This window comes from Sarcophilus harrisii, chromosome 3 (genome assembly GCF_902635505.1).
Source record: "Sarcophilus harrisii chromosome 3, mSarHar1.11, whole genome shotgun sequence".
NCBI classification, from domain to species: Eukaryota; Metazoa; Chordata; class Mammalia; order Dasyuromorphia; family Dasyuridae; genus Sarcophilus; species Sarcophilus harrisii.
In genome coordinates, this window is record NC_045428.1 from 544,038,013 (window position 1) to 544,065,907 (window position 27,895).

General features: G+C 38.3%; 2 protein-coding genes and 1 long non-coding RNA gene across 4 annotated transcripts in view; 1 reads left to right on the forward strand and 2 right to left on the reverse strand.

Annotated features, from left to right (window-relative positions):
• Window positions 1-19,480, reverse strand: RRAGC (Ras related GTP binding C). Its single transcript, XM_012545901.3, has 7 exons — window positions 19,149-19,480; window positions 16,596-16,799; window positions 15,665-15,864; window positions 14,257-14,371; window positions 12,323-12,465; window positions 5,741-5,889; window positions 1-1,643 (listed from the first exon to the last, which is right to left on the reverse strand). The coding sequence occupies exons 1-7, from the start codon at window positions 19,398-19,400 to the stop codon at window positions 1,492-1,494; spliced, it is 1,215 nt and encodes a 404-aa protein (XP_012401355.3). The 5' UTR covers window positions 19,401-19,480; the 3' UTR covers window positions 1-1,491.
• The window catches only part of MYCBP (MYC binding protein), a 13,031-nt gene continuing 1,846 nt past the window's right edge, over window positions 16,711-27,895 (reverse strand). The window contains exons 3-6 of one of the 2 annotated variants that reach the window (XM_031962192.1): window positions 26,542-26,590; window positions 25,574-25,703; window positions 24,237-24,319; window positions 16,711-16,799 (exon numbers count right to left, since the gene is read on the reverse strand). In XM_031962192.1, the coding sequence (XP_031818052.1) occupies window positions 24,275-24,319; window positions 25,574-25,703; window positions 26,542-26,590 (224 nt within the window). In that variant the 3' untranslated portion in view covers window positions 16,711-16,799; window positions 24,237-24,274. Of the gene's footprint in view, window positions 16,800-24,005; window positions 24,320-25,573; window positions 25,704-26,541; window positions 26,591-27,895 lie in introns of those variants that run through there. The other variant, XM_003765381.3, reaches the window with a different exon arrangement.
• Window positions 19,508-27,895, forward strand: part of LOC116422781 — a 51,386-nt gene continuing 42,998 nt past the window's right edge. Inside the window, exon 1 of the long non-coding RNA XR_004233320.1 lies at window positions 19,508-20,214. This is a non-coding gene — a long non-coding RNA (uncharacterized LOC116422781). The remainder of the gene's footprint in view (window positions 20,215-27,895) is intronic.

The window sequence follows — 27,895 nt, forward strand, 5'->3', positions numbered from 1 at the left end:
TTGGAGTAAAGACATTTATTGATACCCATTTGATATAGTTCAGTGAAAGAATCTATAAATATAAAAGCATTTTTTCTTTTGGATATCACCATGGTCCATGTAAATACTCAACAATCAGAATCGTCTGCAGAAAGCACTCCAAGTCTCACTGTTAGGCTTACAGAACTTAATATACAGATTTAATATAACAGTGGCACTTATGTACTCAAGTGGTCCAGTGGCTTTTAAACATATAACTATTGGGCATCTGGAGGAAAACAATATGCAAATTTCAATCAACTGAAAAGATTTCAACCACCATCAAGAAAACGATCAAGAATTAATATCGTGGATAAAGAAAAGTACCACATTTGACACTTGGTGTCAGAATACTGGAGACAAAGAATGTAAACCAAACACAGGCTTGGGACCACGTGCTCTCTCTCTCCCATTCCCAAACAGACCGCAGTGAATCCAGCATGGTACAAGCTGTTGATGCCTTCTGGATCAGTCTGGCAAACAGCAGCAACTGGAAATAGAAACATCTATAATCTGAGAAAAAAAATATACATACATACATATATTTTTTTTGCTCCTATCAAGGTAGCTAGAATAAGGTTAAGGAAGGGTGAGCTAAATGTTTCCATGACATGATGAACACTTCTTTCTCAGAAGAGTGAAATATGAAATCAAGTTAAAAATATTCTCGTTACATTAAATCCTGATTGTGAAAGTGAAAATTGTGGTCATCTGTCATCTTCAGGAGAGAGAAACAAGCCATTTTGGTACCCAAAACTCAAGTGCGAAATTTCTCTATAGTCTCAAAGCTTTTTCCTCAATACTTTAAAGATGGGTAGCTATAGTTGAGCCCTGCATTCCAGTTGACAAGGGTTGGAATTTTCTTGCATTTCTTCAAGAAAGAATAGTGAAAATGTCTTTTGATGCAATCACACTGTATGTCTTCTGAGTTAGAGAGCAAGTGCATTAGTGGGTTGGTTTTCAGTGTGTGGTGTCCACCATTGGAATTGGAGAGGCAGTGTTAGCACTCAAGCAAGGCAGGGTATTTTAGACTAATCAAATGACAACTTAAGGTAAAGCTTGGGATAAGTCAATCTTCTCCATTATACTCAAATGGCAATCACTGAAACTCTCCATTGAGAGGAGTTTAACTTGCTTTTGTCTCCAAGTCTGATATACTCAAACTACTAAAGGAGGACTTAAAAGAGAAAACACACACACTCAAAAAAACTTGGAGTTTTCAATGCCTCAAATGGTTTTTTTTTTCATTTTCTGTTTTTTGCTTTTTTGTTTTTGTTTTTTAAGAAACACAGTAGCTTCAGTTGTGCAACACCAGTTGAAAGGGTTTTTATCCAAATCAGAAAATAAACCCCTCTATCCACTGGAACTGGTACCAGATTTCCACGAACCCCAGCTATTGCTGGTCCTGTCGCATACGGCATCTGACTCAAGTTTGGAGAAAGGGCCAGGGAAGAGCTCCTTAAGCACTTCCCGCTAGACAGCACTTCTTGGTGCGCCATTGTGAGTCACTGCTTTCATGGCACAGGGGTTGGCTTGATGGCTGCAGGCTCTGTGAGAGGTCACACCCACCTCAAAAACTTCATGAATTGCTTTGCGGAAACAGTGGAAGTTGTAGTCTATTAAACCTGAAAGAAGAAAAGAGAAGATTCCTCCTAAATGCCAATTGTGAAAGTGCTTGCTAAAACTTCAATCCGGAAGAGGAAAGGGTTGGAAAAAAGCAAGATGAATAAAAGCACACAAATCCAAAAGAAAAATTCTCAAAGGTTCTTTTATCTACTATTTCAAAAATGGGGGTTGGGGGAGGAGTGGTCCACTATTTTTAAAATAGAGTAAGGTAAAGCATACCAGACTCACAAAAGACAGTCACCCTTCTCATCACATGGGCCCTCAACTAGCTGTCACTCCCTCAGGCAAATCATAGGCTCAATAAAACAGGGATTCTGCTGTTTTACAATTTTAGAAAAGTGAGCTATTCTTAACAAACACTGAACACCAGAAAATCCTTTTCTATACTTGATAGCACATGGATGCTAAGCCTAGAAAAAAAAGACTACAGCAATCTAAATAGAAAGACGAAAAAAAGATCAAAAAAAACCCCACAGTGAATGCTGGGTAATTATATAAAGAACCTTGGAGAAAAGCTGAGAAAATGCACCTCCTTCCCTTTCTTTGCAGAGCTAGAGAACTATGGGTAGTTCAAATCTAGCCTCAGATACTTAATAGCTATAATTTTAAAAAATTCTTTGTATTTAAAAAAAAAAAAAAAAAAAAAAAAAAAAAAAAAGGGTATCCAGAAAAATTTTTTTTAATTCAACACAAATTGTCTTTGAAGAGCTTAACTTTTTTAGAAAGGTCATGAACAAGCCAAGGCAACACAAAAGTCCAAGCTAAATGTGACGGCCTAATGGCATGATTACATACTATAAACATGCACAGCTATACATACTAATCATCTTTTAGTCTAGCAGTTTCAGAATTAAATCATGTTGTGAAGGTTTTCCTCACAGTCAACCAAGAGACCCAATAACAAGCTAGATTCTACATTATACTTCAATCATTCACAAAAGTAACTTAAGTACAAGAATTATAAAAGAACATTAACTTTAACTCTAGTTAGATGACACTTGGGTTGATTTAATTCTGGGAAAGTAATTGCTATCATTATTATTATTTAATTATTTGATCCAGGCAAAATATCAGTGTGGCAATTAATTGTACTTGACATAAGAAGAGCAGTCAGACTAAAATTAAAAAGTTGGTCACCAGACTGGCTGAAATAAAATGGATTTTTGTGGACATAGCAATTCTCTAAGTCCCAAGTCATAGTGATCATGGGACTCAGATGCAGAAGTTGAGAAAGCTTAGCCCATGACAGCTGCCTTCAAGTATCTAAAGGGCTATCTACCATATGGAAGAGGGATCAGACTCTTTGGATCCATAGGGCAGAACAAGAGAAAATACTTTGAAGCTGCAAAGAGGAAAACTATGCTAGGAATATGGAGAAACTCTGTAAACCAAAGTCGACCAGATTAACTCAAGAGACAGCAGGTTCCCCAGGGCTAGATCTTCAAGCAAAGGCAGGATGACCCTTGCTTTATAGAGGAGATTTTTTGTTCAATTGCAGAGTGGGTTAGAAGTTTCTGTTGTCCCAATTCTGATTCTATGAAATCACTTCTTTTCTCTGAAGCCTTCTATAAAATGGGAATAACAAGATTTGCACTTATCTCCCTCCTAAGATCTCAAGAGGAAAAACCCAATTCTCTAAATTTTAATATGCTATGGAAAGTTATCTCACATGATCCCATTATATCCTTAAAGCCATATTGAGAACCTCTACTACTTTACAATAAATTCCCTCAATACCATTCCTCCCATTTTCATCACTAGTGTGGCAGATGTAATGGCAGTCAACAGAATACCTACTCTGTTTTTCAAATTCCATATCACAACTTTACTTCTAAATTCATATTTCCAAATGAACAGAAGTGTGGACAGAACCATGAAAGGAACAAAAAAAGATACTAATTGTAAAGTTTTTAACAATTTACAGTATGTAATATGTAAGTACTGGTATGTAATAAGTAAGTACTATGTAAAAGTTAGTAATTATTATTATTACTATTATTGCTGGTGGCTCTTATGAACCACTTTTTTCATTTAAAAATACATTCTTTGTTATCAGGTATGGCTGAAAAGAATCATGAGTAGTTGTATGGATGATTTAAAATTATGTTATGAAGAAAAATAACAGGAACAAATATGAAACAGTATAGGAAACCAATAGCCTCAGAACAGGATGGGAGAAGACAGAAAATCCAAAAAGAGTTCTATGCATTCCCATGCCTTACATGGTTATCTATCTATCCCCCATGCCTAGAATGTACTCTCATCCCACCTCACATCTACCTCTAACAAGGACTGTGTAGCCTTCTAAACAATGCTCAAATAATACCTTCTCCAAGAAGCCTCTTAAGCTGCTAGTGCCTTCCCCAAAAAATTTACTTTTGTGTCTGTTTTGTATCGATTATTTATATACATGCAATCAAATGTAAGCTCCTTGAAGCAGGGACTATTTCACTTTCATCCTTGTATCCCTGGCACCTAATAGCGCCTGATACATAGTAGGTATTTAACAAATGTTTGTTATGATTCATAGTTTAACCACAAGCTCAGTATTTTTTAACAGTCATAGCCAAAAAAAGCTAAGGCCACAGCAACAAGGATAATATCCAACTATATTATATATGCTGGTCATAAATAGATCATAGCCAGACTATTGTGCTCAGTTCTGAGTATGCTATTTTTTAATTGGGTTTTATTTTTTATTGATACCTTTTGGTTTCCCATCACATTCATTTCTCAGTGTCTCCTTCCCCGACCACCAATCCATCTAGACAACCTTTGTAAAGTTAATTCAGTAAAACTAACCAACCCATCAACTCTGCCTTATAGTATACACACAATTCTACATTCATAGTTCCCCACTTCTGCAATGAATGGAGAAGGGATGAGTACCTTACCTTATTTTAGGAGGGATATTAACAAATGGGAACCTATCCAGGGGAAAATGACCAGGACGATAAGGGGACCAGAAATCATGGAACACATAGAATTGAGAACTAAGTAGCATTTGAGCTACTCGGGGTGGGGGGAGGAAGAAAGAAAAAAGACTTGGGGAGCAAAGGAACCACGACTAACATCTTCAAATATATGAAGAATCATCATATAAAAGTGAATAGAACTGGCACCAACAAAGACATTGCAGCAGAAGTGATTCTGCCTCAGTCAGGATGACTTTTCCAACAATTAGAGGTATTCAATAATACAACAGATCTGTTTGTTCAATTGTCAAGAAGTGAGTTCACTCACTGTTACAAGCAAGGCAGAAACTAGATAACTATCAGATATGGCATAGAGGAAAATACAATAAGGGTCTGGATCATCCTCTAAGGCTTCATTCAATTCTGAGATCATGATATTTTTAAAATGCAATTATTAGTAACTCTCTGAAGAGAAGAGGCAACTTCCATTTTTTTACATTTGGCCGATGATCTACTCTTAGGATGCTAAGCACTTAATGCAGGTTTTTTAACAGTCCTGACATTTGGCACCTTATTTGAATCACTTCACATCCTTTCTAATCAGTTTATATGCTTAACTAATACAGACTCATTTTAGCAAATAATTTGATTAAAATAATGTTTAAAGTAAATTTAAGTTGGAGAGGGAAGAAATTTGATGAAATCCAAAGTTAATCACTCCCAGCCTTTCCAATGACATCCTCCCCCAATATATATCATTCTACCCTCACTTCTATCCCTACTCCAGTTTCCCCCTTCCATTTCAGAAACTATAATCAGTCACTGCTCCTGAAAATAATGTATTAACTTACTCACTTATGGTTCCCTTCACCATTTCTATAACTTTCCAAACCAAAGTAACCCTCTGTAATCACTATTCTCAGTTATGTGTTGCGTCCTCCATTAAAATATAACTCTTCCTTGGGGGAACAGACCATCTTCCTTTCTGTATCTGTATCCATAGTGTTTTGCAGAATGCTTTTTAATAAATGATTTTTTGATTCATTTGTTTATTCATTAGGGATTACTCATTTTTCATAATAAATCCATAACATTCCATTATTATTTTCTATGATAGTCAAAGGAAAATAAAGTAAAACAAAGAACTTTACATAAATATAGCTTTTAAAAGGCCCCATTACCTTTACGTTCAAAGCTTTCTTCCCTAAGAATGCAGACCAGTGCCAAAAATTTTGTCACTTCCTTTAAATAAAGGACAGTTGTATTATTTAGTTTGATAATTGCCATAGATTCTTTATCATATGCACTTCCACTGCCATCTTCCTTTAACCTATTTAAAAGAAAGAACTTTTTGTCACATGTTCCCAATCAGATTTCCCAATACCCAACCTTTACCTATACAGCACATAGTTAAACTGCAAATCATCACCATTATTCTACACAGAAATATATAGTATGACAAGCATTTCATCCCAATACCTTCAATGGCTTTCAATAATAATGAATATTAAATGAAAAACATTTGAGTTTGCCAGAGCATGCCAAATTTCTCGGAACTGGTTAAGTAAAGAAAGTCATTTAATGTGCTTTGGTTTTAGTAGACAATGATAGAAAAGGTTTTAATCTAGCATGAGGTTCATAAAGGCATGATCACAAAAGATTCTATATAACTCATCATTTCTAGGCTACACATTAGTTTCTAGCGGATGGCAGCAATGTTTGTGGTCCCTGAAACATTTCACCAAATAGATTTATTCTCCTATCTGCCTTAAATCGATTTCTAAACGTTTGACTCAAATGGTTACCCTCCCTCTCTTTCCCATCTCTTTCAAGTCTAGTGGAAACTAAAACCCTAAAAAACATACTACCCTGGAGAAAATTTCTATGTTCAAGGTTAAGTCCTTCTTAACATTTTCTTTTCCTCACACAGTCTTTAGAGCATCCCAAACGAAATGAAGAATATTGATTAAATGTTTTTTTTAAAAAGCCTCCTTTAAAATATGTCATTTAAAATTATTCTATTGTAGGTGATACACACATACTCTGCAACTCATTACAAAAACTCAGTGGCTGAGGAAATATGTAAGACTTGGAGATCCCTAACTTTTCACTAAAAAATGCCATTAATAACTCTCAAACTATGCCCAGTGATAGCTATTTGTTTGTCGTTGAGTTAGTTTTCAGTCATGGCCGACTCTTCATGATGCCATTTGGGGTGTTCTTGGCAAAGATACTAACGTGATTTGCCATTCCTCCTCTCCCTCGTTTTATAGATGAGAGACTGAGGTGAACAGAGTGAAGTGACTTGTCCAGGGTCACAAGCCAGTGTTTGTGGCTGAATTTGAATTCAAGTCTTCCTGACTCTAGGTTTATCACTCTATCCACTGTACCATCTAACTGCCTCATATCCAACTACCAATAGGGGAAAAAAGAAAAGGAAACTGATTTATCTTGAAATATAGAGTAGAAAATTCTCTTCCAGAGAGAGGGAAATTAACAAGAATCTATTTTATCTTCTCAGTGTTGTGTTCTCTTCTAATTTCTATGTATGAAATTAAAAAAAAGGAATTGAATATTATACAATATGATTTTTTTCAACAGGCTCAGAAAGAAGGCATTTAGAGAAGTGATCACATCAGATGAAGGATCCATAGACAGAGGTCTTGAAAAGTTACAAAAGTTTCTGATCCCAACCTTGCTGTAATGCTGAAGTCATTTACCAAATAAAATAAAGTTCTATTTGAGAACAGTTGAAGTTTAATGAGAATTGTGCTAATTTTTACTCGAGTGTTTCTTTAAAAAGCTTATTAGTAAACATCAACTTTTAAATATGATATTCATCATTTATATTTAGCCACCTTAATACAGAGTGATTTTTTTAAAAGAAAGAAACACACGCTTATTTCTCAATTTCAATCTCAAGCAAAAGCTTTACTAATTAGACTGTGTGACCAACCTGAGACACCATTTTGTGACAGTATATCCTAAATTCAGTAAAGAGAAATCACCTCTTAGGGCTAAAACTACAAACCCAAGTAACAAAGTGAGAATAAAATATTATAAGGGGGAAAGCATAAGGCTCTAGCCAGAATATTCCAGATACTCACATGCAAAACTGGCAATTTTAGTTACCTCAAATTTACTCTCCTACTACAATTTATTTGTATTGTTTTCAGGGGCAGGTAGGGGGCGCCATAGTGCAAAGAGCATCAGGTCTAAAGTCAGGAAGACATCTTCCAGAATTCTAATCTGTCTTCGAACACTAGTTGTGTGACCCTGGGAAAGACACTTAATTCTGTCGGCCTCAGTTTCTTCATCTATAAAATGAGCTAAAGGAGGAATAATAAGCCATTACACTGTCTTCGCCAAGAAAACCTCATAAGTGGTTACAAAGAGTCAGACATGATTAAAACAATTGAACAACATCAATTTATTTCAATTTGTGTTTAAATGCTGATGGAAAGTAAAGATAAAATGGGAATAAAGAGAGCCCTAATAGGTATTTATAGGCTCTTATGAGCAAAAATGTAGTACAGATACTTCAAGTGCTTTTGAAATACAGGATTTAGGGAACTTTGAATCCTATTGTGGTTTATAACCATTATTTCATCAATAGAAATACAATGTCCTCAAATAGATTTCAGCTATCACTTTCACAATAACCTGTCCTAGTCTCTGGAGGAAAAAATATCAAAGTATTAAAACCTAAACATATTTTAGCACTTCCCCAATACAAAAGCCTCTCAATATTTTCCTTTCTAAATTACTAAATATAAAATTATACAGCAAAATTTATATAGCATTTACCAAAGGAACAGGCTTAATTTCACCTATTTTATGCCACAATTTTATTATGTACCCCTATTTCTTTATTCTTAGCATACTTCATATCTTCAGGACCACCAGGTCAGCATTTGCAGGTTCTTTCACTATATTTCAAACCCCAAAACATTCTAAGGATAAATTACTTTGGGAAACACTGATAAGTAGTAGAGGACTAAGTAAAGGGGAGAAAAAAAATTAAAGAAGTAGTATCCAAATCCGTTTCATAAAGATGCTAAAAATTTCTGAAAAGTACACAACAGCCTAAGCAGGGATTAAAAAAAACTATCTCGCTTGTCAAAATCAAATGTCTCATTTATTATACTGGGTTTTGGGAGTTGTTGGGGTTTTTTGCCTTAATTAAAACAAAAATGTTGGTTATTTATTAAAATTAAGCACGAATGACCAACAAGAAGAAAAAATCAAGAGCCAAACATACATAAAGAGCAAATTAATTTAATGATCCTGTGGCCCTGTTGGTTTTATTTTTTTTCTCTGAAAGAAAACATTCTCGTGATGTCATATAAACTTTGCTGCCTAAGTTCAAAGCCAGGAGTCTTAGGCAGCATCCCCTCCCATTTTTTTCATCAATCCCACAGGGCCTGAAAGATCTATCCTGACTATTCTTCAGACTACTTCTACTTCCACTATGATTCTTCTCACCTCAATCCCCTATGCAAACACTCCCAGTTTCCCCTACCCTGCTATCTCTCAAATAAGGACCTAAGTTTCCTTTAAGTTTACTACTAGTAAATATGGGAAACATAAATAAAACAAAGTGACAAATTAAAAAAAAGAAAAGCTACAAATCTAAGTTTTTTTTACTAGAATGTGCCTGTAATTCACTGAAATCTCAAAATATCTCCTCAGCTTTCCCAAATTCACAGCATCACAAAAACTGAACAGGAAGGGATTGAAGAGGTCATTCAGTCCAACCTCTACCTGAGTCCCCTAACATATAATGATAAGAATAATAATATTCAGATAATGCTTTAAAGTTTACAAATCACTTTACAAAGATTATCTCCTTTAGTCCTCCTGGCAATCCTGAGAGCTAGGTACTATTATCCTAAATATATAGGTGAGGAAACTAAGCCAAGAGAGATTAAGTGATTTGCCCAAATGCCAGGCAGGATTCAAACTCAGGTCTTCTTAATTTCAAGTCCCATTGTGCCACCTGACTGTCTTCAATGATGGGAAACCAAAATATCTCCCAAAGTAATTTCCCTAAGAGGCAGGTAGGTGTCACAGGGGATGGCACTAGACTTGTTAGCCTAGGAAAGCCCCTCACTTACACAAGTCTATCATCAACCTCTCTAAAACAAGAAGATTGAACTCTACAGCCTAGCTTTAAGAGTATAACAATATGTTCCAGAATCCTTAGATTCTTCTAATGTTTGGGCACTTTACAACAAACTGAAACAGTTTTCCCCCTTCTGCACAGGAGAACCCCTCAGAATCTGAAACCAGCTAGCTCCAGCTCCACTTACCCAACTGTTGTATAGTCCAGACTAAATGTCTCCAGCTCCTTTCTTAGCTAACACTTTCCCTTTTTCCAGCTCATCTGTTGGTTTAGGGCACCAGAATTGTACAAAGAGGGAAGAGCTTTTCTGAGTACTGAACTTCTTATGCCAGTTTAGGTCTCACCTTGCCAGAAATCATCTTCATTGGATTGGCCTAATACATCACCCTGATGGGCTGTGACACTAGACCAAATTGTTTGGCTCCAAGTCAGGAGAGATTTCAGCTTGTCCTGTTGCTACATCTAATGGGGCATTTTGGTCCCTTCTAGAACTGGTTCCTAGTGTTCTTGCCACATATAAGACCCCTTTGGCACAATACTTCTGCTTTGTAGCTGACCTCAGCCTACTGGATCCTTTCCAGTCCCTGCCTAAGATGAAAGAAAGTACTTCTCACACCAGGCTTTCCAAGATACTAGTCTCCTGGATTTCAGGCCATTTTAAAATGGTCATTCCCCCTTTATTCATATGGGATATTTTCAACTCTTTAGCCTCTAGAATTTTTACTATCATTTCCATACATTCCTCTCAGACCTGATTCAGTTTGCCCAATGCATATTCACTAGTCACTTAGACCTACTACTTCTAATAGCTCATTCGAATACAACTTTTTAAAAATCTATCTCCATTCCCAAACAAGGAATTAAACTTTTCTAAATTTCTAGCAATTCAAATTTTAATCAGAAAAGATTTTATAAATGCAGAAATAGTAGTAGAAACATCCCAGCCCACTCTTCATAATAAGACAACTGATAAAATGGCTATTTCCTCTTGTTTCCACACATTTTTTTTTTACTTAAGCTAGAACAAAAATCTTATTCACTAACAAAAAAAAAAAAATTAAGGAATACATACAATTAGACAGATACATACACACACATCCCAGTTCTCATATTAAGAAGATGAAATAAAAACAAAAAAGAAACTGAGCAAAGTGACAGGGAAGACAAACAGCAGACAAGAGGAAGGGAATTAGGACCTAAGAATTAGGACAAAACAAATTAGGCAAAAAATGACTCCCTAGAAAGAGTTTAAAACAATCAAAACTTCTCTATGAGACTGTCACTGAATCTCCAAAAGAAGCAAAACATAATCTCCAGGCTGCATAAGATGGGTCAAACCAAACTGTAGAAAAGATTAGAGAGAGAGATCAAGGTAAGCTCAAGAACATCTGCAAAAAGGACACATGTGTGCAAAAAGGCAAATGGGGGTGGGGGTGGAGGAAGTAGAGGCAAGACAAGCCAAAGGATCAAGGAACCCATAAAGAGGGAAAGCCAGATCGGCTGACATAAGAGATGAACATGAGGAAAGACAAGGGACTAGAATAGCAAAGATGACAAAAGAGGGAACAAAGGTGGGAAAGGAAGTTTATCCAATTCTTGGGCTAGCATGATAGGGCCCAAGAAAAGACAAAGAACATGGCAGTATGAGAAGAGGCAAGCACTGTGCTTGGAGTAAGCAGAAGTGGGAGCTGCTCACATCTGCCACTCTCCTAGTTGCAGGGGGGAGAGGGCCTATAAACAAGTCCCAGAAGCTAAGCCTGAGTTTCCACATCTGTAAAATGAAGGTCAGTGCTTGTAAAAAGTACTGAAGTACTTTCCTTCATGGGTCTAACATGGAAAGCCAATGAGACAAGGGGGCTTGAAATGCTAAAGAATTACTACTTCTTGCTATTATGTAACCAATAAACTTTTCTTATGTTCCTTAATCTTAAACTCCAACAAAACAGAAGTTATTGTTCTCTAGGAAATCTATCAGCCCTCCAAAAGTTTGGAAGTCATCCTTTTGGCTATTCTGCAAACCTGTTGATCTGTTTTTACTTTCTAACTAAACTCTCACTTTAAAAATACACTCCCCAAAATCAGACAAGCTATGAAGAAGTTTGTTTTTTCAGCCTTAGGAGTGAATCTTTTCTTGCTAGACATAAAAGCTCTGACATCCAAAATTATCATGTTGCTTTTTAAAGATCAGTACCTCCTTTCTCCCCAGTGCCTGAAGTTTACATTAGGAATTACCACACAATATGTTACTCTAAACTTTTTTAGTAATGTCAGACCAGCATCGTTTAGATTCTAGTGGAAATAAAGACTACAAATAACACTCTCTTCCCGCCCCTTATCTAACAAACACATACCTACATTAAAAAAAAAAAAAAATGAATTTATCACCAATTCTAAATGGAACAAGGACTACCTAGAAAGAGTTTAAAACATTAATCAAAATTCCCAAGGCTCTTCTCTATGAGACTCATAAAATCTCCAAAAGAAAAGAAACATAACCTCTAGGTTGCATAATATGGGCCAAACCACATTTGCCTCATGGACTAGGTAGAAATTAAGAAATTAAAAGCCCAGGCTTAACTCAAGAAAGGTTTTAACCTCCCATTTCAGAGGAAGAGAGCTTCAGAAATAGGTTACTTACCCATATATACAAGACACATCAATTACAACATCAATCATGTCACAGCACAGTTCATATGACTGCATATCCACAGGGGAGCTGTCTGTTGCAATGTATATTTTACTGACAACATCGAAGAGAAAAGCTTTTTCAATACCTGAATTCTTTAAAAAAACAAAAATTAGGGAAGTGTTCAGTCATTCTTAAATACCATAATTTATAAGACTATGGAGTATTATTTTTAATAATAATAGTCTTATTTTTCAAAATATATACAAAGATAATTTTCAAAATCTACCCTTGCAAAATAATCACATTCAAATTCACTTCTGAAATGACTAACCCTTTGTAGAGACATTCTTAACATCTGAAGTAAAAAAAAAAAAAAAAAAAAAGAAATTACTTTGCTGTTTTAGATGGCCCGAATGATATCACAAAATTTCACTTTGCCTTCCTTTGCTATCACTGAAAAGTACTATTTTCCAAGAATAGTTAACATTTATATAGTGCTTACTATGAACCAATAGCTATGCCAAGTACTTTACAATTATTATCTCATTTGATTCTCACAACAACCCTTAAAGGTAGTTGCTATTACTATCCCCATTCTACAGATTAAGTAACTGAGGCAAAAAAAAGATTAAGTGACTTGCTCAAGATCACATAGCTAGTAAGTATCTTAAGACTGGATGGGGACAAGTTCAGGTCCTGCAGACTCCAAATCCAATGCTCTATCTCGTATACCATCTACCGAACCTCAAAGAGAATGCCACAAAAAAAAAAAAAAAAAAAAAAAAAAAAAAATGGACAAAAAAATTTTCCCCACTATTCCAATCACTCTGTTTTAAAATGTTCAAAATTGCTCAAATTAACCCTAACTTTCAATGTCACAGCTTCAAATTGCTGCAGAATCTGCATGTGATAATGACCATGAGATACTCAAATACTGCTTTCCTATAAATATGAAAAGAGCAGAGCTTTGCTTCCACACCAAATGAAATAAGCCACATTGAACAAAGACACACATTGGCCAATTCAAAATCACTAGGTTACCATTATGGCTTAGCTACCAATCTGACTGAGCAATTCCTTATTTACTGAACTGATTCCTCAAAATAGAAAGTAAAGTATGATATGCAATTAAGACTCCATTTTTAAATCAAGGGGAGAATGATCAGGTTTTTAGCCTGAAAATCATCAATTACATATGCCAGATATTATAAGAATACAATAAAGGGCCCTGAAAAATCATTTCATCTGGAAACATCATTTTATAGGTGTGGAAATTAATACCAGATCAGTGAAACATTACGACCGAGTTCACAGGGAAAGGCAGAACTGAGACACTAACTCAGGCCTCCCACACTCCTACCTACTATGCTTTCTACTAAAATATCAGAATCAAGACTGATGCCAGGAACTCAGAATCACCCTCTTTTTTCTTAAGCTACTACAGTTCTTTGATATTTTGAAGATATTTTCTAAACATAAGAAAATAATGTTCTAGTTGAAGCAGCTGGTAGCACAGTAGATTGACAGTTGTGCCTAGAGTTCAGGAAGACCTGAATTCAAATGTAGCTAGTAAATTATATGATCCTGGGCAAGGCATTTAACCTCTATTTACTAGCCTAAGTTTCCTCAACAGTATATGGGAATAATAACAACACCTACCCTGCAGGGTTTTTATGAGGATCAAATGAGATACTATTTGTAAAGTCCTTAGCACAGTGCCTAACATGCAAGAGGCACTATATTAAAGTTTATTCCTTTCCCCTTCCCCCATAAAAAGAATATAAAGACTCTTCTCTGCATTTCATTAATTATAAAAGCAAATAGCATTTAGGAATGGAAAAAGACCAAAAAAATACTTAGATAAATTAAACCCATTTTGAAATTGTGACAACACTAAAATAATGTTCCTACAACTAGAATAATAAGTTAAAGAGCTTACTTACAGATATAAAGATATTTAATAGGTTTTCCAAGGTCGGCAGTTGTGGAATGAGCTTCTGCACCACCTTACTAAAGGCTTCAAATATTGAATGATCATAGATACTAGTCAAATAAAAGCTGCAAAACACAACCCAATTTTATTAAATCTGAAAAACATTTTGCACATAGTGTCTTCTTAACAATAACATGTAAAATTTTAAATATCAAAATACTTAATTTCAACTTACTGGCTGGCATCTTTAAGTCTTGAGCAGAAGACTTGATTTTGTCATCCCCACTGTCCAATGTACAAGGCATGATTATAAACAATGAGACTGCTTCTCAGTCTCTTATAGAAATCAGTCTCATTCCATTACCATCATACCATGTACATTTGAAGTTGTGCCAGGGAGGATTTGAGATTGCAGATGTATGAGCATGGATCTAAGTCTTTGGAATCTGATCCAAAAGGCTCGGTTTCTCAATTACAAAACTGAGCAGAGGTCACAGATGGGAACCAAGAGCAAGCTCAATCCAGAGAAGGCATCAGTGACATCTGTTAAATAATAAATGTAATGAAAACTTGTCTTATCCTTCTTTGTGGGGAGAATGCAAGATGCAGGGACAGCACTGCAGTGAACTTTTCTTCCCTTTAATTGTTGGGATGCTTCCTAAAGAGGGGTTTCTGGGAATGTTTTTAAAGTAAAAGAAAATATATTAACTTCAAAATAAACAGCAAGATAAGAAATTTCACCTGCAACATGAAGATGGCTGAAATCTAGGGAGATTGCACAGTAGAGCAAACATTTAAATGGAAAGTCATGCTCACCTGCCTCACAAATATTCTTTAGTATAATCACAAAGCAACAGCTGCTGTTCTTTCCATTACAGATGGTTTGCAGTACTAGGTCTAAGGCCAACTAAAAGCCCCAGTGCACTTAACTCTAGAGGCTCATAAACTATCACCCACTTCAGAAAAGAACCAGGACTTTTTAGAGTCCTACATCAGGCTCAAAGGTCCGCCCTACCCCATCAAAGTTTCTCTACCAAACACTGTCTTGCTTAATTCTACCCTCTCTCCTAAGAGTGAGGATAGACTGATAGACAAATAAATAGCTTGAACTAAACGATGGCCTTGATGCAAAATGTTCTGCAAGTAATCACCTAATAAAACACCCAAATACTAAGGAGATGATTCCTTGTACTAAATTAGGCAAGATCTTTTTAGGCCAAAACAGAGAAGTCTCAAATAAGATTTTGTTTGTTTGTTTGTTTTAAGAAAATGCTAATTTAAAGGTTGAGAGAGGGGGAAGAACTACATTTAAAAAATGGCTCTGTGAGAGAGAACATCAACAAAGAAAACCATAGCATGTGTACTGACACAAATACAGGCATTTTTCCAGGGTTCTTAAAGAAAGAACACACAATTACCTAAGATGGAGTTTTTCTAGACCAGCATCTGCAAGGTCATCATTGGCCCGCTGATGAATGTCCCTCTGAGTTTCTATTTTATGATCATCAGACAAGCCATCAACTTTATGAATAAAGACTTCAAAGTTCATCTCTGGATTAACTTTGTAGGCTTTAGAAACAGTGATGTGAAGTCTTGTTAAAGCTTCCATGTAGTCATCCTATAAAACAAAAACAGAAATTGAACAACAAAAATTTATCAAATTTCCTTGACTCAAAATCTCCTTCCATTCTGTTAAGACGACATAGTCCCATATCCTAAATTATCTATAAACTTTGATAACTACACAAATTCTTTGGAAATAACACATATCCCTTCCAGTCAACCCTAAATATGTTTTCTAGTTATAAATATTCTAACAAATTTAAATGTGACATTCTCTGTGAAAATGTGCGCGCGTGGGGACATATACACACACACACACACACACACACCCAGGATTAGGCAGGACCCACATTCTTCCATCATAACCTCTATCATTTCAAACTCACCCTTAAATAGTTTCTTAAATCAGATAAATGGGAAAACATGTTCCTTCTATATTACAGGGCACAGATAAAATTGTTAATTAGTCTAAAAGTCTACTTCACCATTGTTACTAAAAGGTACTGAGTTACCTATCACTCATTAGCCAATAAAAAAGGAAACACAACAAAGATCTCAGAACTTCAGAATGCCAAATGTCCCCAACAACTAACCCTTCCATATCTAAAGATTGGCAAGTTCCTCATGTGCCACTTACTTCCTCAATTCTATCTTAGAATGCTGATAACTAATCTACTGTATAAACAACATTTGAGAAACAAAGGTCAGAGAAAGTGAATCTTTTCCTTTCTTCCCTATGCTTTTACAACCAATTTTAAAAGAAAGCAAAATCTGATTTATAACCACCTGTGCATCAATGACATATATTAATGCCCCTGTGCCCCTGAAGATCATCTCATAGTCAAAGGTTGGATCAAAAAAGTCCATTTGCCCAGGAAAGTCCCATATCTGGAAATTCACAAAGGAGCTATTGGAAATGTCATCTTTGTAAATTTTGTTGGTGCTTTCCAAAAAGAGGGTCTCGTTGGGTGACATTTTATGAAACACCACCTGTTAAAAGAAATAAAAGTTCAGTCTTATCACTGATTACAAACTTAGTACACACATCATTCAAAAACCAGCTCTAGATTGGTAAAAATTAATCATGAACCAATAAAGAAATATAAGAATAGCCTTCAAGAATAAGTTAATGGACCTAAATTATCCTTCCACAGGGTCTAATCATCATCTTTTAAATTTGCTAAAAGAGGGTCCCATCCATTAAATTACTGATTATTCATTAAAAGAATATTGGGAACTCAAAAATGTTTGCCTTATTCTCAAGTTTTATTTAAAGGTCCTGCCTTAACAAACAATTTAGCCTTTATAATGAGCTTATAGGATTTAAAGGGAGGGAGAAGAGAGACTGGAAGTGACTTTAGAGTCCATCTCCCTCTTTTAACAGACCTAGACATCAAGGCCCAAAGTCATGGAAAGGTCTTGCTTTCAAAAGTGAATATCAGACAATTGGTTGCAAAATCATGGTTAACAACAGATCTGCTAACTCCAAACATACCACACTATTATTATATCTTCACATTTTTTTTACCCCGCTTTACTCTTTACACCTACATTTATAGGAACTTTTTAATATTATATCATATGGTGAAAATTTTTAATTTTGGCCAAAGTCCACTTAGGGCTACTTAAAACAATAAAACACTGAAATTTAAGGGTCTCTGTTAAAGGAACACAAACTCTAACATATTACTATCTATTAAATCTACCTAAGCAACATCTTGAATAAATGGATTTTGTCAGATTTATTTATTTCTTTGTTTTGGAGAAAATGAAATGGGTAACAACGCTCAAGATTGAGTAAATGAACAATAACTGAAGAAATATTTAGAGCTACAGCACTCTTTCCACTGCACCACAGTGGATGCCTCAATCATTTTATACCGACTATATACAAAGCCCATTGCTCTGCACTGGGGAGCTACAAAATAAATGTCTGGTCCTATCTTCAAAGAGTTTGCAAACTAGTAGGAAAGACCTAATTTAAAATAATCATAAAACAACATAGAACATAAAAGCACAAGGAAGGCAACAAAGTAACAAGAGAATTCAGAGAAAGAGATTACTTTCTGCTAAGAGTGAAGGCATCTGAGCTTGGATCTTCAACAATTTGGAAGGTCTTATAATAGAATTTAAAATTAACAAGGGCCTTACGAGACAGAGAGCAAGGCCTTAATTTGGACTTGGCCAAGGTCACAAAGGTAGTGGATATTCTAGTCAGGATTCAAACACATATTTTCTCACATTAGTCTTCAATGAAAATCCAACTGATTTTGGAATCAGACTTCAGGACTGAATATTCTGTGTGACCTTAGGCAAGCCATTCCACCTCTCAGGGAGACTGTTTCTTTATGAGTGTAATGAAGTTGTACTAGAAGTCTCTCCCAAATCAAAAATCTTTGAGTGCAGGCTTCCTAATAAATTAGAAATCACCTCTTTTCTTCCTCACAGTCCCAACCACGGTAGAGATAACTGGCTTCACTTCTGTCTAGAAAATCCTTCCCAACACCTCAAGAAAGATCAGGAATCAAAGAAAGATAACCTTCCATTTCAGCAACCCTAAAATAGTCCCGTGACACTAACTCCTCAGAAATAAGCAACAAATTCTTTAACCAGATTTGATTTGGTTCCTAAACCTAAATCACCCCTGGAGAGGTTCAAGGCCAAAGCCGTAGGATTCAAACTAGTAGAGCTCGAATTGAGAAGTCCAGAACATCTCATTGTTTTTTTAGAAAGGAAGAAACTACACGTCAAAGAAGGAAAAGAGGCTCAGGGACTGCGGGCTTTCCAGATTATCTGGTCCGGGGCCTTCGATCCGAGGATGGGTGTGAAGGCCCACACTTACTCCGAGTCATCCAGGGATTGAGGAGCAGAGCCCGGGGACGGACCCAGAGAAGGAAGCCACCCAATAAGGGACGGAAATACATGACATCTAGGCCTCCCTGGGGGGCTCGGGGTCTCAGTTTCCCCTTCTATGAATATGATGGATGATGAGTAGGAGCGAAATGAACCCGAGCGCCTCAGCGCGAGCCCCGGGGGGCTTTCCAGACTATCCAGGCCGAACACTTAAGTTTACAGATGAGGATAATCAAGGTATGAAGATGTTAGAGGAGCAGGCGGGGAGAAGGAAGGGGGCAGAGATGGGGCTTCCTCCGACGTCTCCCGGCAGGGGCTGACCCCGGCGCCGCGGCTCTCCCTCCCCGCGACGGGCTGGGCGTGGGCAGCGAGATGCTGCCAGGGCCGCGGCCTCCGGGGGTGGGGGGACGGACTCCGGACCCGCCCCCTGCTTCGCCATCCCAAGCCGGGGTTCGAGAGGAGCTTCACGGAGACACCCGGCCTCACCTTCTGGATGGACGACTTGCCGCTGCGCCGGAGCCCCATAAGCAGGATCCGCGGCTTGGAGCTGTCGCCGCCGCCCGCGCCGCAGCCGCCACCCGCCCCCGGCCCGGCCGAGCCTCCGCCCGCCGCCGCCACCACGGCAGCCTCCTCCTCCTCCTCCTCCACGCCGTAGCCGAAGTCCTTGGGGAAAGAGTCGGCCGCACCGTAGCTACCGGAGAGCGGCGCCTCGTCCCCCCCGCCATACTGCAGCGACATCGTCCCGGAGCCGCCACCTGCGCCCCAATAGGACACGCCAGGCCAGGCCAGGCCAGGCCGCCCCTCTGCAGCTGCCTGCCAGCCGCCCCCTGCCGCTGCTGCCGCCGCCCGGACCGGCCCCGACCCTTCCCGCCCCTCGCCACGCTCATTGGGTCGACGCCCAAGCTTAGCCTTCTAATTGGTCCCTGTCGCTGCCACTCTGAAGCAGCTTGGTGGGCGGTGCCTCATCACGTGCTTTACGTCACCTGACTGGGCGCTGCGGGAGGGGGAGGAGGAGGAGGAGAAAAAGGGGGAGGAGATAAGGAGGAGGAGGAGGACAGGGTCACGAGGAGGGTACCCCTAGATGAGTTCGGAGGCCTGGTCAGGCTGACTCGGCCCCTGCCCCTCCCTTCCCTCCAGCGCTGCCTGACAGCCCTGGGCGACGGGCGCCCTCCTCCCTCCCCCTACGCCCAGCCCCGCGTTTGTGGCCGTGGCCTCTGCCCCCGCCACTGAGTGCGCGTCCCCGGCGCCCTAGCCTGGAGGGGCGCTCGCCTTTGTCTGCTGATCCCCTCTCCCCTTCTCATCCCCCCTAAAGGACGGGGAGAGCTCGAGGCCGGAGTGGAAGCGAGCGCTGGCGCGGGGCGGCCTCCCTAGGAGAGGAAGCTGCGCTGGCCGAAAGGGCCAGTCGGGCCTGAGGGTCGCCTTCCGGAGATTTCCTGCAGCCGCCCTGGACTCGGGACTTGAAGACCCACGACCGATTCCCTTCTCCACCTTCGCGAGCACTTGGTGCGGCCGGCCTCCAGCCAGGTCTGTGCTCAAAAGCCCTCCCTGCCTGGTAAGACCTGTCAAGAGTTTGGGCTCCATTGGCATAGCTTTGGAGATGCCAGGGCTACCCTCAGCAGCTTGCGGTCATTTCCTGCAGAAGCCTCCCCGACCCCCGAATCCAGCAACACCCTTCTTCCCCCCCTCACTGGAGCATAGGGCGTCCACCCTCCTCCGCACCTTGCGGCAGATTGACGGGAGGACAGGCGAGAATAGCGCGGGATGGGTGGGCGGGATGGGGCCGCGTCTGCATCCTTGCGAGAAGGTACCTACCCGCCTTGAGATCACAGCTCCGATGGGGCCTTGGAGGATGTGCGCAATCTGTAGATAGGCAGAGGGGGAGAAACGGTGGCCTGGGAGTCAGGACCCCCGGTGGAATAGTAGCTCTGTAGCTGCGGGTCTCCTGGGAACAAGACGTCCGGTCCCCGAACCTGCCCGCCTCCCAGAACATGGCGAGGAAAGTTCTGCATAAAACCTACAAGTTCCGTGTAACTGGGTAGTTGTCACTAGGGTAGTTGTGTGGATGCTAACCTTTAATCAGTCAACCCAATCCGAATGAGAAAGATTTAAGTATTTAAACCTAGGAAATAAAGGATGATTCTGGGTTGGCTATTACTTTTTACTAGGATTTCTCTTCGATAGTCTTTGGGCAGTCTATTTCCAGCCAAAAAATATAATTAAGAAAGGGAAGAAAAAAATTTTTTTAAAAAATTTTGACCGTACTCAATTTGAGGCTATTTCAGAAAAATTCCTAATTTAGTTTACTTTTTTGTTTTTTTTGTCAAAAATGGTGCCTCTTCTACCTAGCACACAATTAGAAACGAAATTAAGGAAATGATCAGATCTCTATCTGACTAGGCAGTGCTCTCCTGGTTACATTGACCACCCAGGCAAGAGACATTAACTGTGCATGTCTGTAATAAATGAAACATTCATTTGGGTTGTTGAACAGGCTTACTTCTAGCTGCTGAGTGGTGGAACCCAAGAGTTCAGCTAATCTATCTTCACACCTTCCATAACATCCTTAACAGTTAACACCTGCACTTTAATAACCTCCAAATGAGCAGGGGAAGTTCTTAAGGCACCATCTAAGGCAGCCTTTCCATTTTTTTTTGGACAGAAAAGTACACTGGATTTTGAGTCAGAAGTCTTGTGTCTGAATCTCTGGGTTAAACGGGTACCTATGAGGCAAGTAATTAATCTCAGCCTAAGGATCCCTCAACAGTTAAATAAGGGAGGGGGAGAATTAGATCTTAGTGATCATTTTTTTTCTCCTTTCCCCCAGTTAAATTTTTTTCTTGTATTGAGTAAAATTCAATTTCTCACTTGGCCAGACTGTAAATATTAGAAGACAAAAAAAAATCAATAAAAATTAATTTTCCAAAAATTGAATTATCAAGAATTCCCTCATCCCAAATCTTCAAGTAAACCAGTTCTCGTCATGTGGCATGGTTTCCATGCCCTCTGGTTACCCTTCTTTAGGATGTGTTCCTTTTAATTGTGGAAATTGTGTTCCTCTTAAAATGTAGATCTCAGAAATGAACCTAGTATTTTAGATGTGTTCTAACAAAATATACTGGGACTAATTTCTGGGGATATGCACACTAATTCTAATACAGCTGTTTTAAAAGACTCATCCTTAATTAACAGCTCTTTTATATATTCTCCCCAAATTACCTTACTGTAGGAGTATGTGTTTTATCTTAAGAGACTTGAGTCCTATACACAATCCAATCCCTTGAGGTGCTATCTGTCATTTGCAATAGATAACCTTTCACATTCAATTAGCATACCTTCTGATCTTCATCCAGTCACAGATGAAAGACACCAACAGAACTGAGCCCAATGGCATGCTACTGAAGACCTCCCCTCCAAGTTGATAGAGCCATTAAATGCACACTTTGTTAAAGTTCAACCACTTTTAATTAGCCACATGATCACCCATCCAACCCACGTTTTACCACATCATATAACAAATGTAGAGTAAATGCTGATGGTAATCCTGGGTTCTTGAAGAAGGAACTCAATGACAGACTGTGATCTCATCTGAAAACCAATCTAACTAAATTTCAAGATCAAGGCCACAGAATATTCAATTTTTCAGCCACAGCAACTCTCAAAGGCTACCTAACTACCATTACAGCAGAAATTTGTGTTGGTGGAGGCATCCATACAGAGGAAATTCATGGATCCTTGAGCTATGTATTTATGAAATTTTGTTCAAGATGTATGCCCTACATCTACCATTCTAATAAACCCATGCAAAAAGTTAATGGTTAGTTCCTGGCAGTAGCCTATCCAAATCCATCCATGGAGTAGTTTCACATTTATTTAAATTAGGTAAATGCAAATGATTTGTTTGCCCCAACCTCATCCCACTTTCCCACCAATGGTGACAGTGATGTCTCCTTCAAGTGAATTTAATACCTCATATTTCCTTCTCTTGTGACACTTTATATGGGGTCTGCTAGCGCAGTTAGTGGTAGCTTATCGCTCCTACTAGACTGATTTTATTTTTGTATATTCCACAGCACTTTATCCTTAGTGGGTGCTTTAAAAAGTTGAATTAACAGTATTGCATTTAAACCACTTCCACAGATGTAAAGAGTGGGACCAGCAAGGCACATTGGATTAACTAGATTTAGTACCATCAAGTTAGAATAGCTTTCAACAGAAGTAGTGATGTGTTATTATTAACCAAACCAGTCTTAATAGAGGAAACACTTTCATATTCCCGATGGTTATTAGACGATAATGTCCCATCTACAAGGGCACAATTTGGAAAGTAAATATAAACAATGGTATTATTTAGGACCAGAACATAGTTCAGGTCATCTAGTCAATCCCCTTCTTTATATAGGTGAGAAATTGAGGCCCCAAGAGGTGAAATAACCCCAAACTGAGTTCACACAACTACTATGTGGGCTCAGAGCAAGGCTCAATAACAACATATGGTAACCTAAGAGAGGCCTGGGGCAAAGGCAAGAAGTTCCTTCCCTACCTCAACCCTGTCTTACCTACTTCATAGGGATAATAAGGATGAAAGACTAACGAGGTAAATACTTTGGGGATGAAACACACTCTACAAATGACCATGAACTACAGATACAAAAGTTCTAGAACTGTCTCCTTTCAAGACTATCTTTGATTAGTGCTGAACATAAATAAGCAAGTTTCATGGGAAAGAAATGGGCACAAGAATTACAGAACATCAGAACTAGAAGGGACCTTGGAGACCACAGAGAGCAGCCCCTCAGTTTACAGAAGGGGAAACTGAGGCCTGGTGAGAGGAAGTGACTTACTCAAGGCTACACAGTGCATTAGTAGCAGCAGGTCTGGCTCTGTTTAAAGTTCTATGAACTTTGGCTCAGGAAGTGCCACTGTATAGCGAGCTGCAAAACAAATAAGCAAAGGCCAAGGTGCAGGAAAAACACAGGGAAGCCCACTACAAAGCACCGCACGAGCAGCACCCAGAGCACAATCACAACAGCAAAATGGAGGAGTGAGGGCTGGTGAGCGGATGAAAGCTGAGATAGCATCCACGGCACAGCATCTCAACAAAGGGCCAATAGGGGCTCCCAGGAAACTCGTGCAGGGCTGTGGCTGCCTCCCGAGCATCTCAGCTACAGGCCAAGCTCAGAGGGGAGTCTCACAACTACAACGTTGTCAGCTTTACAAAGCATAGTCCTATCTGGGCTTCCATCCTGCAATAAACTCAAGGCAGCTCCATGCTCGTTTTTGCTTGGTTAAAATGTAACAACAGTACAGTCATTTTTAATCTGAGAAAAACGACAGATAATTACATTTTAAGGTAATGAAAACAATTTAGATGGCTGTATTTAGAATTCCTCAGGATTTACTTTTGATTTTCCTGCTTTATGAGCCAAAGAAAATTATATTAAGTTTATTTATTAGTGATTCTAAGTGTTTTTATAACAATTAAATGTGATAAGTGAATTTAACATATTAGAAGAGTTCTATAGTATCTGTCCATAAAAGACTGATTATATACTATACAAACTATGCAAATCGTACAAAGCCAGTTTTCAGTGCCTGTTCAACTGAGAAGAATCCTATTCAGCACGCTTCTCCTCCTGAAGTGGTTCATACTGAGCAAGCTATGGGGCAAAGACAGAGGAGCTTTGGTGAGTTTGATTCTAAACTAGGTAAAAAGCAACTCAAAGGCAACAAAATGAGCAGCAATAACTTGATTATATTCAATCTAAATAGAAAGCAGCACACTTACATTAGTTTCAGTTCCTGCATCAAACAAGCCTCTATTTAAAAGTCACTCCAAGCTCTAAGAGTAATAGAATTAAATCCACTAGAGGCAGAATTTAGTGTTGATATTCTCAAATATTTTCATTTAACAAACTAAAAAGCATGCCCTCTCTTTTGGTAGCATTATTTCAAAGTGCATTACTCTTTGAGGATAAAAGTTTTAAGACTTTGACTACAGATTATTTTGACTCCATCAGACACTTTTGTGACATACATTGAGGCAAGTTTTCCTCTTCCCACCAAACTTGTTGTTCTAAATGATTTATCAGGAGAAATTTCCTTTAAAAAAAAAAAAATAGGAGGGGGGAAAATGTGTAGGAGGTTCTGATAAACAAACCCACCAGGATTTACCAACATTTTGAGTTGCAAAAAATTAAAAGAGCAAACTGGCATCAGAACATTAGAATCCCAGGTGGCACCTAGAATATTTTCTAGGATGAAGGATTTTCCTGTGGAAAGAATACTAGGCCAGGACTCAGAAGATCTGGGTCCTGTCAATTAGCTGTGGTATCTGAGTATGAGTTGGGAAGATAAAATAAACAATTGACAAAATGTCTAATAAGAGATAAATATTTAACATTATAAATTACATGAGTATTACAACTATAAAAAACATTACAGATTCAAGACAGAGTAAAACTTCATTGATTTGGACAACACTAATTTGAGCCTATGGAAATTAAGAGCCAAACTGAGATTTATCACTGTGCTGAGAAAATAAGATTCTGCTCAACAAAGGAGAAATCACTACTTTAGAATATAACTTTAGAAATACATTTACCTAGAAAGAATATAAATTAGTCATTCATATATTCTCTCAAGTAGGTCCCCAAAAACTTGTTCACTTCAACATTAAGTATCTGCTTTTGTGCAAGTATTTTTAACAATACTTTATTAACCTCAAATTACTCAGACTGAAAAGTGAAACCTTTATCTTTTTTTCTAACAATCTATAATTTAGACTTTTTTCCTGACTTGAGATAGCCTCTCTTCAGTACTGTCCAAAGTTGTGAGGTTTTACTAGATGACAATAAGGAATAGTGAAAATCAAAGGGGATAGGAGGAAGGTTGCTCTAAAATTCAGTATTTACCTTTGCTTTCAGTTTTTTGTTTTCTTCTACTATAGCTTCATATTTCTCTTTCATCTCTGCCAGTTCCAGGCGAAGCAACTCTATTTCTGGATTTTCTGGAGTCGCAGCTCCTAAGTGATGCTTTAGAAAACTAATAGTGAGTTAAGAATATTCTCATTTTAAAATGTTGAGGAAAGCTGTCATGAAGCACTAATAGTCATTATTAGTATAATTTTACTGTGTATTGTAAAGCAGGATTCGTGAATTTGAAATTGGTACAAATCCCCAGTCATTGACAGGATGACAAACAATTTCTGGTCTTTGGCTTCAATTTCTTCAACTATAAAGTGGGAAGAATTATATTTAATACCCTCCATTCTCCCTCACAAGACTGTTATGGGGGAAATACTTTGTAAGTCTTCAAGCGCTATGAAAGTGAACTCTTACAAAAGATTCATAAACATTACTGGCATTCTTATGCAATAACCCTTTCTCCAAAAGGAAATCAGATTACAATGTAGGAACCTTTTCTTTATTGGCAGCTAGGTGGCGCCATGGTGCATGGAGTACCAGGACTAAAGTCAGAAAGGCCCAAGTTCAAAGGCGACCTCTTGCACTAGGTAGGTGACCCTTATTTGCCTCAGCTGCAAAATAAAGATATTAACTGTACCTATTTGAGTGTCTGGCAAAGAGTAGTTTCTGGAAGGAACCTTAAGAGACAAATTCTGTCCAATATTGCTGAAAGCTTTAGACTCGGAAGTACGAAGTAGCAGTTAGTGGCTTCAAACCCACTTCTGACACCTGCTGGGCTCAGTGCTTTTTTAAAAAAATTTTTAACAAGTTGCCCTTGCTGTCATTTCCACACAAATCAACCAGATATTCAACTCAAAAACTGGAACGTACAAATTATAAAATCCTTCCCCTCAATATTTTACAATCTTTTCTATATAGAAAAAAAGCCCAAGAATGCCATGTGAGACAAAGGATACTCCAATGCACTATTGGGTTTCTCTGGTTCTTCATACAAGGCAACCAATACTGTGGATCAAAAGGCAGAAAAAGTAGCAGTTAAATTCACAAGAAGACTTACTGGCTGAGGTTTTTAGTTTTAAAAAACTTACAAGAATTATGTGAAGAAGCCTTATATTTGAAAGAACCAAGGAAGAGTCTAAGTAAAATTTCAATACAAGAAATACTAAGGAATTTTTAATTAAAAACTTAAAACAAATAACTAGTAATCAACATGCTCAGCTAGGGACAGCTCAACAAGCAGTAAATCCTTGTTGCATAGAATAAAATTTTTCCCCAGAATCTTTCCCAAAATGCTAAGTCCATAGCCCACTACCATGCTAGAGTGGATACAATAAATTGAATATGAAATTCCACATAAATGCATTATTCACAATTCTTTTGGGTATATTATTTTTATATGATAACTATCTGAATTCCTATATAATAGTCAACATGTTTTTCAAAATGTGATGCAGTGATCTCAAGGAAAAGGGAAGGTGCTTAAAAAAAAAAGTTAATAAAGCGTGCTTTCTGGCTGTCAGTGCTCACTCTGGTGTTCAGGTCTTCAGATATGATTCCATTGATAAGATGCCTATCGATGAGGCAGGAAGAGAGACTGGACTTCTTAAACTGGAATGCTACCTGTAATTCTGAAAGGTGTACAAGATAGGAATTGGCAGTTTCTTGACACGTCAAGAAAAAAAGTACCAAGTTACCATTTCATCAAATTGAACTAGCCCAAGATCACACAGCCGGTGAGTGTTAGAGCCAGGAATCTATCCTTCAAAAGAAAGTCTGGCACCTCTGACAAGACAAGAAGGGAATCATAAACTTGGACAATGTAAACTCTTTAAGGGTAAGGCTGTTCTCCTTTCTCTGTATCCCCAGCACTTTACAGATGGGAGACACTTGATATAAACACTTATGGAAGTGAATAGGATTAATGTATAAGAGATTATGAAAAGTACCCAAGTTGAATAATTTTGGCAAGATATAGATGTGCCCCTATTGGTAGGGTATGGGAACAGGTGTTTCAGTCATTTAGAAAAGGTTTGCTTATTTGGAAGGAGTTTGGAGAATTACAAAACAGAACGAAGATCTCACAGAATCTACACTGAGATCACAAACTTTATGGGCTTGTCTAACCCATAAATAATCAGAATCAACTCAACATGTCAAACAAGTAGTCATCCAGCCTTTCCTCGAAGATTTACACAGAGGGGAAAACCCACTACCTCCCATTCATACTTAGCAGCTTTCACCTATTGTTCCTAATTTTGCCCTCCAGGGGAGAAATCTAATTTTTCTCCCACAATAACCCTCCAAAAACAT